Below are 15,747 nucleotides of genomic sequence, written 5' to 3' on the forward strand. Positions count from 1 at the left end.
CATTATTCTGATAAACGAAACGAATTTTTGCGCCTATATATTATACAATTATAAGAAATATTTATATGCCATTCGTTAAATTTGGACAATCAACACATCACTGAACGATACGCAATGATGAAAATACATATAGGATAAATGGATACCGGCCTTTAATGACGGCTTAGCTTAATTTGTATGCGGGTAATGTAATTAGATTTTAATACAACGTTAAATTGCGTATAAGATTCAAATATAAACCTTAACCGATATTTTTATATCTAAACGTTTTTCACTTCTTTGATGTCTAAAAACAATTCTATAAATATTAGCCATCCATTTCTTTTTTCCAGATATACGGCATACGATAACGATCGGGTAAAAATAGGAGTAAGAACACGATTCTGTTTTGCGTGCAATTGATTTGTCAAACGTCAATGAAGCTTTATTGAGTACAGAATCCATGAAAAAGAAAAATGTAGGTACCTCCACTTCTAATATACGCATGTATATGTTTTATGTACATTTTAAGATCTCGTTCGAATAGAATATTCAAACTAGTAATATATTGTTCCGAAAAGTTACAATAGGGTATTCTATGGTTTTCAGTTGCTTGAGAAATGAAACAACAACTGTTCTCAATAATTATCTTACAATAATTTATATATATATATATATGTATCTATATATATATCACATACCTGCTGGAATGATATGAAATATACAAGCGTTCTTTTGTTGGCCAGCGGTATTACTTGCCCAACAGAACACTGTACCGTAATCCATTTCTGTAATTGGTCGATAAATAAGAATACTTTGACTATGACGTGTGGAATTCTTGTACCGTGCCTGAGGTACATCTACCATTTCTTCCGTATTGTTAAATGTCCAACGGAAACTATCTGGAGATGGGTATGCCTCTACGCTGCATGTTACTCGAGCATCTTCGTGACGAGCTACGCCATAAATTCGTTTCTGATCAGGTAAACAAATAGGTTTGTCTGAAAAATATAAATAAAGTGTTGAATTTTCTAGTATTAAGAATATATTCTACAATATTGATTATACAAGTGACATTAATTGTTTTATATGTAACAAATACGTATATTTGATATAGGGATATATATATATTTAATATAATTATATATTATATCCTGTGTAAATAACGTATTCTATATTCTAAAGTGAAAGAGGTTTAGAAGCATCAGAAACTTACACATGATTTTAAGTTCGACAGTATTACTGTAACCATCTCCCTCGACGTTGCTAGCAATACAAGTATAATTGCCTGCTTGAGAACGATTAACTTCCCTCAAAGCCAAGCCATATTGTTGCACTATTACACCATTTTTTGCATTGTTCTGAATAATATTTCCCTGTAACGGTGTGGACATTGACGGATTAAATCAAACATTAGCCCTATTTATAGCTTCATTATTAGCTTTATTATTATTAGCCTATAGCCGAAATAGTTTAGAATAGACCATATTGTTCTACTGTAAACATTGTTACATATATATATATAATATAAATATCGATATATATATATATAAACATGTTATATAACATGATATGTTTACATGTATATACAACTGAAATTTACATTATGCCTCCATATAACTTTGTAAGCGCCAGGATTAGCATGAACTTTGCATTCAAAGTATACGTCATCGCCTTCCTCGATATCGTCTGGATTCATATTCGATCCTAACTCCAGATGTAAAATTGGTACAACTGAAAAATAAAAACAGAAGGAGTAGATATTATAAAAGTGAATATCCATAGAAGTATTGAAATTGCACAATAGTTTGTATTCCTGAAAGAAATTTTATGTAAAAGAATTTTATACTTACAGAATACATTTAATTTCCATGTGTCTTCGACTATACCTCGTTGAATTTCGAAATTTTCTGCACGGCAAGTGATTACTTTATCGTGATCAAGCAACGTTGGTTTCAATATCAACGTCGAGCTTGTCATGTTACCATCTTGAGATACCTTCAACATGAGAAAATAAATACAAATTCATGGAATTTTCCCATGGACGCTATTATGCAGTACTAGTTCTAAGTATATATATATATATATATATATATATATATATATATATATATATATATGTAGGGAGAGCGCACGTGTGTGTACAGATGTATGTTTGCGATAGTTGGGACGGCAGGGCAGCGAGGCAAGAGCGAAAACCGTTGCCGAACCGTTACCGTTGCAGGAAAACGAAGGAAAAAAAGGGAAAAGTCAGAGCCGGTTCATCGGCAACGACGTGACAGTTTAATTTCAGCAAGAGAGTTTGAAAGTATAAGCGCGCGCCTCGTCGTGCCGATCAGTACAACACATAGAATTTTGACTCGAAATAAGCAACTCACAATTCCCTCTTCTTTATTTGAAGTCGCCGACAGAGTAAGAGATCCGGGGACGAGTACGAAATCCGTGAAAGAAAGAAATTGTAATTTTTTCGTAAATTTGTATGGTCAACAGCGAGCAGCGAACGCCGGTGGACAAAAGACGAATAGAATACTTATGATGCTTTCTCATAACAGTATTAGCGATGTATGCGCGTTATGTGCCGATCGCTTTATGATCGGCCGCTGTCTCGAGCCTCTTGCTCGTTCTCCGTGTGTTCTCTCGTGTTTCGTTCGAGAAAAAAGTCAAGCCGAATAACATACCTGACTTGTAATAAGCAATTGTCCGGTCCCGGTCGTGATGCTTATTTCGAGGCGACACTGTCTACGTATAAAGTACAAACGGCGGCGGTGAAGGGGCAGACCAACGGAATAGAGAATTGAGGTTCAAGAGAGTCGGATTGCATTCGGAGAAAGCTGTACGTCGAGATTTGTATGCGGAAAATTTAACGGCCGTCCGGCGAGAGAAGAATAAGTGAGTCGCGAATACTGATCGTAAGATCTGCAATTGATTGTGTTAATATATGTACTTCCAATTTTAATTTCGTTATAGTTTCGATTTCAAACGCAATCCGTGACTTATGTTTGTGCCGTGATTCTTGCTCCTGACCCTATATGCGTATAATTACGTGAGTTTAATTCTTCCGAATATATTTCGAGGATCAACCAAGATTTTATAGAGACTACACCGATACGTACAATATAGCGAAAAGCGAGCAGCTTTTATCCTCCAAACTTGCAACGTGAATATAATGTAATTACATACCTTAGAAGCATGTATTGTGTACAAAAAAAGTCTTTTTATAGAGGTGTTTAAGAGAATTCGTGTTATAGACATGTTTCGATGAAAACGTATTTAAAGATTATAACGTTAGAACAGATTACGAAGCTAGAATCTGTAATGCAAATTATTGTATTATTATAACCTCCTTGCTATTATCTATCTAACTACTATTTAACAAGATATAAAATCATATATTAGTGAAAATCTTTATAAAGTTAACGATACGAAGCAAAATACCTTCTCCGTGTAATTACTCAGTTTCTTTCCATCCATGTACCACGATAACTTTGCTGGAGGCCTGGATCCAACAGTCATACAGTTTATGTCATATTTTCGTCCAGCGCTAAGGGGTGCGTGTTCATTGCTTAATATTGCTACAGACAATGGTTTCACTGGAAAGAATAAAAGATTTAATGAAATAGTATATATAGATATAGATAGTGTATTATATATAGGTCGATAATAATCTATTTGATATACAAGGAACATCACCTAGGTCTGAAACGCCAATTTTCATGAAACTTTGTAGATTCACAGTCTAGCCCATACGTATTCTTTTTAATTTTTTCTTTCTTTCTTTCTTTAATCGGCAATCGTCCACACTTAGTATCAAAAATATATTTTCTGCAATATCTCGGAAATGATTAGAGATAGAGAAATTATGAACGAATGAAAGAATTTTGTGCTTTTGAGTGACGAATATGACTGTGATGACTAAATAGACTTTTAAAAAGTCAATTTGTATAAATAATGTTATTATGCGATCGGTGTTTCTTTTGCATAGTTACTTATTTACAACTATTCTTTACAGTAATTTTCTTCAAGTATGTACAGTTCACGATGCACGGGTATAAGTAACTATGTAATCCATGTACCGGATATCGACGACAAATATTTTCTTCATTTTCTGCCGCAATACTAGCTCCACACGCCGTAGCTGTTAAATACTCGCAACGTTATATTACGAATCACAGTATTTTTGTTAACTTTTCTTGACTTTCGTTTAAATACATTTGATTAGACCACACACATGCACACATTAGGCGCGCGCCTAAATTTAAGGATGACAGAGCAGTCAGAATTTCCTATTTCTTCTTCTTCGTTTTACGTCCTTTTCGATGAAACTGGCATTTGAAGCAAATAAAATTTTCTGTCGCGTGTGTTTCAACAAACTTGGCATTCTGTTTATACGTACGAAATAAATAAATAAATAATTTCAAAAAGGAATTCGAGATACATGAACTTGTAATGTATATCATAATTGTTAAAGAAACGGTAAATAAAGTCAATTACACATACTATAAAATCGGTACGACTAAAAGGTACAGAACAAATTTAGTAATTGTTATAGTAAACTGAAATTCTTTCACGAAACCAAGGATATAAATATAAGAGTTTAATTGAATGGGATTTAAATGTGTGTGTGTGTGTGTGTGCGCGCGCGCGCGCGCGCGCGCGTGCGTGTGTGTGCGTGTGTGAGCGCGCGCGCGTATATGGACTCTCTCATAGAATGAATGAATATCGTGTTGACAATATCGTATGTAATTGAATCGCTAGGTTAATTTCTTTTTTACCAATCATTTTCCATTCGAGAAAAATGTAACGCTGCTATAAGTTAGTTTGAGATTGTGTTATCGAAGATCTAAATCCATAATGAATAAAATAGTACAAAAGTAAACACTACAATTACGATATTAACTATGATGAATATGTACTACAATTAGTAAATATATATATATATATATACTAATTATATATATATATATATATATTTATAAATTTATAGCTAGCTGAAAATAAGAAATACGTGGCACTAAAACGGTTCGGTACTATAATTTTGACACAAAACCAAAAACAAATTCTATTACAGGACAATGTCCTACGAACTATCCCGTCCCGCTTCTGGCGATTGAACAAACAAATTCGGATCGTACTTAAATGGTATTTAAATACAGTATCATATACTATAACGAAACTTACAATGCATTTCAATTGCAACCGATGCAGAGACAGGTTGACTGATATTGTTGTTGGATGCTTGACAAGTAAATACCGCATGAAGATCAGCTCTTGAAAGTTCCCTTACTGTTAAAGCATTTCTACGAAGAGATGGAAACTCTCCTGGCTCATCTTTCGAATCAAGGAGCATTTCTCCCCGCCACCATCTCACTTTTGGCTCTGGTCGACCTAGTGAACAACATATAAATATAAGTAGGTCAAATATCTGTTGACTATTATTTATAATCCAATTATTGAATAGATCATTTGTCGAACTGATAAAATAAATATGTGTTTACTTATTAGAAATAAAAAGAAAGAAATAACTCTATTACACAGTTCTTCTTAAAGCGGGCCCTACATGAAGAGATTTTCCTCGAGATATGCCTCGAGACGAAAGCTCATGCGAAGCGAGCTGGGTCTCATGAAGTCTAGTGTGGCCCTCATGAAACCTACTCACAGTCAGTATCCGTTTTGACTTCGAAGCGAAATGACGTTAGAAAATGTGTCTCTGAAAAAAAGAGATTGCGATTGGTGTAGCGGTAGCTATGTGAATCGAAGGGGGAGAGGTACCATGTAAAAGGGAGAAAAAGAGAAAATGACGAAGATATTGGCTGATTGCAGGAGATGCATTTTCGCGTGTAGTATTATTAGAAGAATTGCGGCAAAACGGGGCAAAAGATTTTTTATACTATGTACGAATGGATAAAGAAAAATGTAATATTATCTTAAATTTAATTCAACTGTACATTTTGGGGGGGGGGGGGAAATACTGTAACGCGGGAGGCCGTATCTGCCAACGAACGCTTCATAGCTATACTCGGATATCTAGCTGGCAAAAAAGTTACGGATTGGCTATAATTTCCGAGTATAACGTTTCTTTCCTTGATTTCGTATTGTAGACGGCAATTTTCGTGGTTCGTCCTGAGTCACTTAATAACACGTTATAAACCAGAAATTCGAAGGGTCATGTCTCAACGTGATTCGAATGGTATTTGATTACCGGTATGAGAAAGAAAATGTAATATTTTTGTACTGGGTATTGCAGGCTTTTTCGACAAACTGCGAGGATTTAATTGAAAACCTCTTTCAATCAGGGCGAACTTCGCATAAAAATTCTGAAATTTATTCGAAATAAATATCTATACGCATCGACATTAATTTTAAGAAATATATACGTTGAACTTGTAGAACCGTTTTGTCATCCCCGGTTTCGATGACTTTTGAATATGTCATAGAAATCAACGTTCTGAGCAACATTTTCCTATACACGTATAACCGTCGGATTCGTTTAATATCCCGGATATTCGCAAGAAGCTGTAGGTATAAATACAGTGTATTTCTGTCTACAGTTGTCTGTATCTATGACAGCGTATACATCCAGTATTTGTTGCCGATCGCCCCATCCGTCTTCTGTCTATAATTGTATTGGGGGTTTGGGTTAGCATTTTTAATATCTCGGTTACACGTATAGGGAAAAGTTGTTCAAAGGAAAAGTTGTTGAGCTTTGCAATATATTCGAGAATCGTCGAATTGAAAATGGACGAAACGGTTCCACAAGTTCACCGAAAACAGCCAACGTCTCGTGCGTGTTGAAGAACTGACCCGCCGCCTGTTCGCGGTTGGCAGAAATTAGGCAGACCCCTTCATTCGTAAAGTAAAAGTCGTAAACTTTAATTTTAAGCCCTATTACGATCTTGTACCCGATGACGTGGGTAGCTGGCCGTGGAAGGTTAGTGTTTGTTTATGGTCTACCGGATGGTCGTGATGGGATGAGGTCCGGCAGATGAAGATATTTTGTTAATATGGACTCGATGAAACTCGATAATAGGTCATGATTAAATTTCTTGTACCGCGTGACGTAGGTACGAAGCCACCAAACACGGATCGAGAGTTTCTATATTCTAGTATGTAGCGGCAGGTTGTGTTCCGGCAAATCAAGCGCCTTTTGTTCATTTGTCGGTCAGATATTACTTGGCCTCGTGATTACTTTTGATCTCGCGTATGTGCAGAATACGGTCAGACTGCATTGTTTATATCATCGATCTTCGCCGTCGTTGTGTCATCTCTATCCCCGTGACGTTATCTCGTGCACTTGAGAGGGTCGCACACCGGAGCCGTACATTTTGCCCTCGTACCAGTGAGATAAGACACTAATGCAACCACGGAATTTTCTTTTATTTCTAAAAATTTCATTAACGCATTGGTGAAATTTTCCTGATTAAGATGAGACCAAATACGATAGTATCATATCGGCACTCAGCCAATTCTTCGAGACCGTTTTCTCCCTTTTTTCGTGGTATTTCTTGCTCTTCATTACACACATATATCTATTATCGTATCGATACACACGTCTACTACTACTACAACTAACCAATTGCAACTTTTTTTCGCACAGAAATGATATTCAATTTCATGGAAGATGCCCGTGTCCAAACTACTCTTGCATGTAAGTCCCAAGAGATGCAGCTTGCCTCGTATGAAACCTGATCTGGTGGCATGCCTTGAGACAAATCATATCGTGTACGGCAGGGCGTAGGGGGCATACTCAACGCAACGCTACATACACGCTTGTAAGAGACAGTAAAGACCGTTTAAAATGTTAAACGAAAGCGGCAGATTCAAATGCTGAATACCAATAATCTTCAATACATCCATAGAGTATTTAAAATATTGTAAATCTTTAACTGGTTTATAACTTTCTGAATATCGGAAATACATTATTTTGGAAGTAATGTTTAATACCATGTCTAACTATACGTGTAATTAAATCTAAGTTGATTTATAATAAGAAAATTGTAAAAAATAACGATATAATAGTATTATAAAATTTCTCCATAATGAGATGTTTCGTCAAACATAATCGGACCATACCTATACTTGCTTCTAATTGTTATTCAGCTACTCCGCATTGAACTGTCTATATCGTTTGGACGAAAAATAAACGGTTGCCAGCATATTTTCCTTTTTCAGACGTAAAAACCTTTCAAGAACGACCGAAAAATATTGTTTATACCTACACGGCACTGGCAGTAAGAGGTCGTGAAATAGCGAATATTTGTCAGTTCCTTCCAAGCTGTCGTGTATCGTACGGGGATGTTCGTCTTTTGTTGGGAAAAATAATTGTAAGATAATTTATATATTACATGTCGGACGATATCCTCGGTTCCACGTTAATTGTTCAATTCAATAAATGTCAATGTTATTACTTGAAAATAATTTGATATGCTTATGCAGAAAACTCGAATACGAACGTAATAATTTTTCACTCTTGGTAGAAATATAAATAGAAAACAATAGGGAAACTCACCTCCAGAGACAAGACATTGTAATTTCATATCACCACCTTCTTCATACGGACCTGCTACCGCTGGCACAGTTCCACGTTCATCAATAATATTTGGTTTATGCGGTGGTACTGTAATATACGAAAATAAAACACTCTTATTGAATATATTATTAATTGCACGTATCTTTGCTATTTGTATTGTTATAAGGCACGAACCGATAATAAAATATCCTAATGACACGACCAATTAGCCGATTTATAAACCAACCGTTCTCCAAGAAGAGGGATTATTAATTAATTATCTATGTGGCGACATATTAGCTCATCGTTTGTGACAATTTGTTTAGAATTCGGAGTTGAGCACTATTGGGTTAAAAGATTTATTTAGATAATTTCGTATAAAATAATATCATGTGAAATTACTCTAATTGTCATTGGTTATTCAGCGAACGATTGACTGTAACGTTGAATAAAAGTTTCGATTATGTATGAGTATAATTTTATTCGAATAACCCTCAAGTTAGTTGTTAGTATTAGTTGTTAGTTTTTGCGTTAATAAATTAAGAATAAAAATAAGCGACTTGGACTGCAGATTTTATGATACGCTCAGGACAATTCAGTCGACGATAAGTCGATAGACTGATTTTTTCATTAATTATTTTGACAAGAAACAAGATGAATTATAGCAAGTTAGGTGAATTTGGATCATCATCATCATCATATTCGCGTGTTTGGATTCATTTTTAACAACATTCCCATTATTTTTCGGAAAAGCGATAAGGACACTTTTGTTCCCTGACAGACACTTTTAGAGAGTTTGCATGAATTTTTCAACTCAAGGCGATCCCCGAAACTGACATTTTGTGACATTTTGTCCTTTCTAGTTCTTGAAACGATTATTCTTTCGCAAATCAATAATATCGCGGTATGTGTACAGAAAGGATATTAACGTTGCATGTCGTTGCATATCGTTAAAATCAGCTACATACACGTTCCAAAAGACCTATGATCTTTCCCCCTGTCTTTAACAATAGATACCATTTTATACCGTGTCAGATCATTAGGTATTTGTGAGTTATGAGAGATACGAGTTTTGACCAGCAAATGTATGTTTTCTAATATAAAAAATTGCAAATACATAAAACTTATGTGATACATAATAAATTGATATGTAACGAATTCAATGTTACTAAATATAAATATAAGTCCGTATAATACAAACCTATGACCATCAGGTGAATTCTTGAATTCCTGGAAGGACTCTTCGCGAAATCTACTCGACATCTGTATTCACCTTCGTCTCTTTCCTCAATGTGATTGATGTTTAATGTTGCTGGTTCAGTGACAGTTCTAAAGAATGCACGGTCGTTTAGATGATCCTTATTATTCCAATGAGAAGCTTTTTCAGAATGTTTGCCTCTCATATCGTAACTGAAACAATATGTTCTTAATTTAATACTTTGAAAACAATTATATTTAACATTCTGATTCTTAAAACTCTGAGATTTGTTGTAATCTTTTCCAACTTTGCGCGAGACTTGTCCGTTTGTAAATGATCCCGATAAAAATTTTCAGCAATTTCGTTTTCGCTACTCTTTATTTTTTCGAATCGATACATTATTCCTCAATTTCCTGGTACAAACTTGACAATTATATTTGAAAACTGTTATACATTATGAATTTTCTGCGACAAACGAACTGTAAGACGAAACGTACTGTATAATAAAATAACCGAAATTTACTGTTTAAGATATACTTTTAATGATGTATACAAAATACAATAAGAAAAGAACGAATTGAACATAATACACACTCGTAACGCTCGGATTAATATCCAAGACGCAGTAATTTTCTACATGAAAGTTTGCTCATTTACCTGTAAATAGGTGTGGTATCGCTTTTGTACCAAACGACTAAAATTACGGAATCATTTTGTTGCGGTGGACGGATATCACATGACAACTCTGCCGTACCTTGAAGAACTGCTCTTGTTGTTACTGTTGATCCTGTAATATAAAATATTTATCGTCATTCGCAATTTTCATTTTTCTAACAAAATATTTGTTATTAATGTATTAGAAATCTTTTTGCAGGCAAAGACTTGCTCCAATATTTGTTGTATTGTTCGCACAACAATTGCAAATTGTAATAAAAATTATAACGTTTACGATATTAACATATTCAGAAACGAGAATAGGCCAGATAGCGCCAGCATTTATAAAATTTGGAAACCTGAACGTTCCGTCTTAGCAAACATGTTGTCCTATTTTGCTTCGTCTTATTTAAAATGTAAACGTTCTATGTAAATGTTTGAGATTCGGAGACATCTGTGGCGGATGGGTGGCAAATCGGCAAACCGCAGAACTAGTGTTTCCGTGACTTTTGTCTCGCGGCTCGCCACCATAATATAGTCAGCGACGATGCGATATTATATAATGACAACACCGACGATGTCAAAATGTTTGTAAGGGCGACCATCGCTTCAATACTCGAATCGCTTGAATACTTGTACTTGAGCCATTCGTTTCGAGGATAAAGTTTTTGTATTGACCGCCAGAAACAGGAATATCGGGAATCTCGGTAAAATAACGGTTCCCGAAAACGGATGATAACGGCCGATAAGCGGCGTGGACGATGGGAAACGGGCGCGAAGACCCGTTATAAGTAACGGTAGGTTAAATAAGTGACAATAACATACGATTCTTAGTCATATATTTTTCTCATATTTAACGAAGTAATGAAAATTGTATGACAATAGACCCGAGCTACATACGTGTAAGTTGTGTGGTCGACATGTCCATTAAGTATCATTACAATTAACTTTTTGCACCAATTAATGGATTAATTAACCATTCGAGGTATTTTGCCAACATAGACAACAATTCTATAATACAAACGGGTATATGAATGCTAACCGTGTCAAGAATAACCATTTTATCTGAAAACTAAAAAAGTGATCCATGCTTGATATGCCTCAATATCGAATTAAAGTTTATTATAGGTAATATACGTGTGTACATCGATGATCAAACTATCGATAGAAGTTCGTTAATAAAATCGCAAGCCAAATTAAAGTCTCATAATCGAAGAAATATTTAAACGAAAATATAAGCTAACCGATATGCATCGCTAGTTTCAAAGGATCGCCTCGTGTTTTATGATGTAATGATATTTTTGCGTGCTTGCATGCGCTGGCTACTCGAAGCTTTTATATCTAAGGTGACCTCGCGTGGGGTAGAAGGAAAGATAAATTGCTATAGTGGCAATCAATATGAAAGAAGGAAAAAAAAAAGATAGCTACGTGAATGGGATGCTCGATAAAATTCTTTGATTTTGCTGTTAAGGCAATACGTGTCAATTAGATTCTAATTTCTATCTATTATTTATTTCCTATTTCTTACGATCGACTAATAATTTTATATTTATATCCACAGGAAGTTATGTACGCGTAATTTCGTAAACATGCATATCTGTTAAAGCGTTACGAAGGAATTTCACGAGTTAATTTCATTCAATAGGAAATTAATATTTATGTATTAGTTGCATGCTGACGAAATGTACTTGATGTACTCAAGTGCTTGCCTAAAGGTGAAACTGGTCGATTATACACAACCTTTTATTGATAATTTTTTCCTTATACGTATGTATACTACTAATTTTTGAATTTAATACAAGTCATATAGGTATTGGTACGCATGAATAATATCCAAAAAAAAAAAAATGGCTGGATTAACAATTTCGAAAATCATCGAATCATTTTCAATCAAGAAACATGCGGTATTATTTAATCTCAATTTGAACCAAGCATGATATACACAATTTTACATAAATAGATCGTGAGGATATTATCGCAAACACGTTGTAAACGCTTATGTATTTATGCTTTCACGTATAACACGGAAAAAGACGACGAATGTTACTTATTCAAACACGAAAAACTAAAAAGATAAACGATGGAAAGTATTCGCTGTTCTTTTCTTATATTTTATATATAGTTCTAATCGTATATCAAATTTGAAGAATTTCTTATTATATACACACATATTTTTACCTTATTTACCTTATTTTAGAAAGTAACTTACGGTAAAATTATTTTCGACGGTAGTCGTGCTCAACGGTGGAACAAGGCTTGAAAACTAATCCGAATATGTATAGCCAACTTCGTGAATCAACCGACGACTAGGGATTCTGCCTAAAGGAACCGTAGTCTTGTCTGGTTACTATCACTATACATATATGTATGTTGGTAGGTAGGTAGGTAGGTAGGTAACGGGCGCGGCGCAACGAGTGACATACAAGAGAGATTATAGCACTCTCGAGAGTCTAGTTAATATGTCTTACGCGAGATGTTTGGCTGTTTGTCACTGCCTCCCTATATATCCAATTTCCCTCGTTATTTATTTGGCTTGATATTCCACATAGTCGAATTATTACTATCTTAGTTGCAGAATCATGCTCGGAAAATCTATGTACGTACTGCTGATTTCATAACTGAGACGCGTGACCGACTGAAGGAATGTGCTCAAGAAGTCGTAGATCGACCCAAATGTCGTGACGAATGCCATATCGGCCAAATGGATTTCGGATGTAAATTGGAGTCAGAATGTATGACCGCCGGTGTTCGCTCGGGCCACGTGATAAATCGGCTTGAATGATTGCCTCTGCTATTGCCTGCGTAGATGGTCGTTTGCGAATCAGGCAAAATTCGTTAGATATTGAACGACGATATTACGAGATCGTGACTAAATTGCCAATAGTTGATGATATCGTTGTTCCAGATTCTTTTCTTATACACTTTGTTCCGGTCAAACATGAAATATTCGAAATTATTCCTCCAATTGATGAAACAGCTGGTACTGTTTTAAAAAAATGTTCACTCGGCTTACAACTTTCATGCAACTTCAAGTAGAAACTGAATGTATCGCAGATCATAATAACAGATGAGGTAATTTTAGAACTGAATTAACATTACCGTTAAGATTTAATACACTTTATTATTATTCATAACATGTAACATAACGTTACCTATCGTTACTTTATTTTGCAAACCTTTGCTTTACCGTAACCATCAATAATGTCTGATTATAAATTAGAGATAACGTAAAAATCGATTATATTAAAGACATTATACAATTATTTGATTATCATGCAAGTGTAAATAAATGAAGCATTTAACAGTCAGCCACATGTATTAATCAGGAATAGCAACAATATTCTTCTCTAAATCACAGATACCCGAAGTTTTGACAATAATTGAGCTATGTACAGACAGTGCCAGGCAAAGCCACGAGCCGCCTGGCGAGATGTATGCTTACCTTCCTCACCGTGAGGCATGCTTCGGTTTGACGTTGAATACAGCAGGACTTAGGACGAGCTAATGATTGACGGTTTTCCGGCGAGATTGAAAATGCTTCGCACTTGCTTATTCGCTCCGTTCGATGCGCATTTGGACCTTGCCTTTATGAGTTTAAAAGACAACACGAGACGACGCGAGGGCAACTCGAGGCTTCCTCGCACAGCTTGTACATACCTTTATACTTAATACATGGACTAGATGCTTAATCAAGCATCGCGCAGAAGAATCTTTTCGCGTTTTATATATCTGTATCTTTTATTATTTATATTCATTACCATCGTCATTGAATTCCTAAGAATGAGAATTATATTTATATACGTTGTATACCCGATAACGTAGTAAAATTAAATTTGGTTTCCCTATAATGGTCGACAAAGGACACTGTAAACTATGTTTTTCTTGGTTATTTCGAGTATCAAATCTCAAACTTATTAACAAATAATTTTATAAATTTTGCGGTATTACTTTCTAATCAGGTCCAGAAAATACTATATTTTAGTATGAGCTTATATGTTAATATGTCCGATAATAGTGATCATAAAAATGTCCACTGTTACATTAATCAACGTGCTGAGATTTGGCTATAACTATGAATGAACTATAAATACAACTATGAATGAACTATGAATACAACTATGAATGAACTATGAATATAACTACGAACGAACTACGAATACAACTATGAGTGAATTATGCGTAATAATAAAAAATGATAACCAGAAGAATGATGTTATAATTTTTTATATGGTAACAAATCATATATCTCTGTGCGTCCTATATTGCCTCTTCCGTAATGACACTCGATATATACGTGACTAATCTTTTAATCAAGTTATAATATTCAATCACGTTATTATATCACGTTGAATTATACCAAAAATACATATACATGTGAAACTGAGAAATGTCAGAAGGCTAAAGAAAAAGTTGGTATATATATATATATATATATATGTATATGTACCCATTGGCACATACATAAAAATGTGAGTGAAACATAAAAAATGAAATTTCTTCGATAAATAAGAGCACTAATGGACGGATGAACTATTGTTATTAAAAACTTGTAAGTTAGGTATCTATGGATTCAAATCTAGACAAGAGAGGCTACGAGAGAAAACAGGATCAGGAAGAGAGAGAAAGAGAGAGAGAGAGAGAGAGAGGAAGAGATTATGCTATTCCGCAAGTGTGTGTTTACGTTTGCATGTATTTATACAGTAGAGACGATTCGGGTGCATTCCGACAGCTGCCGTTGTCTCTCGAGAATGCCAAATGGAATCTGAATTCTGTCGGTTAGGCTCGAGCCACGAGAAATACCGGTATCAATGCAAACTGCTGCTCCCTTCTAATATGTACATTATTGTACATCCAACCGAATACGTTCATCCGACACTATCGTATTATACGTATATGCTTATATGTTACATAACATCTTGACCACATCGTTAGATTTTCAATACCTCTAATTATTTCTGATAATTCAGTTCATCGTTCAATTTAAATCGATAAGTCGAGTCTACGGATAAGTATTGGTTGTAACAGGCAAATGGAACTACTGGAAGTCATTCTTCTTTAGCTGCAAGGTAGCGGGGCTAAACTAGGGGTATAAATGAATAATATCTATAATTATATTATTATAATTATTGCTACACCTGTTTGTAATTTAATAAATGTGCTCACTTAAAACATCGTCCGGAAGGATATCTCGAGTAGAACCGTGGTCCCGCAGTAACTCGTCGTCAGACAAAATACATGTATAATTGATAAAAATAGAAATGGTGTAATGCATGAATTATCTATTACGAAATCCTGTGTAAAATTTTTGAATGAACATATTTGTACGCAGAGAAACGTGACAAGAACGTACGTAATTAAATGTGGAATGTATGATACCGTATACACAGTCATTCGTATTAATATTCATATT

The 15,747-nt window shown here is 34.9% G+C and overlaps 1 protein-coding gene across 10 annotated transcripts in view; it reads right to left on the reverse strand.

Annotated features, from left to right (window-relative positions):
- LOC122572583 (synaptogenesis protein syg-2-like) overlaps nucleotides 1-15,747 on the reverse strand; it is a 108,880-nt gene that overhangs the window by 11,979 nt on the left and 81,154 nt on the right. For 7 of the 10 annotated variants that reach the window (XR_006318507.1, XM_043737697.1, XM_043737698.1 and 4 more), the window contains exons 4-13: nucleotides 10,341-10,470; nucleotides 9,687-9,895; nucleotides 8,486-8,593; nucleotides 8,196-8,279; nucleotides 5,158-5,364; nucleotides 3,415-3,569; nucleotides 1,833-1,977; nucleotides 1,583-1,713; nucleotides 1,196-1,355; nucleotides 681-980 (exon numbers count right to left, since the gene is read on the reverse strand). Coding sequence is in view for 9 of the 10 variants with exons in the window: in XM_043737697.1 (XP_043593632.1) it covers nucleotides 681-980; nucleotides 1,196-1,355; nucleotides 1,583-1,713; nucleotides 1,833-1,977; nucleotides 3,415-3,569; nucleotides 5,158-5,364; nucleotides 8,196-8,279; nucleotides 8,486-8,593; nucleotides 9,687-9,895; nucleotides 10,341-10,470 (1,629 nt within the window). In the remaining variant the exon portion in view is untranslated. Of the gene's footprint in view, nucleotides 1-680; nucleotides 981-1,195; nucleotides 1,356-1,582; nucleotides 1,714-1,832; nucleotides 1,978-3,414; nucleotides 3,570-5,157; nucleotides 5,365-5,512; nucleotides 5,599-8,195; nucleotides 8,280-8,485; nucleotides 8,594-9,686; nucleotides 9,896-10,340; nucleotides 10,471-15,747 lie in introns of those variants that run through there. The other 3 variants (XM_043737702.1, XM_043737699.1, XM_043737701.1) reach the window with 2 other exon arrangements.

This window comes from Bombus pyrosoma, linkage group LG11 (genome assembly GCF_014825855.1).
Source record: "Bombus pyrosoma isolate SC7728 linkage group LG11, ASM1482585v1, whole genome shotgun sequence".
In the NCBI taxonomy this organism is placed as follows: Eukaryota; Metazoa; Arthropoda; class Insecta; order Hymenoptera; family Apidae; genus Bombus; species Bombus pyrosoma.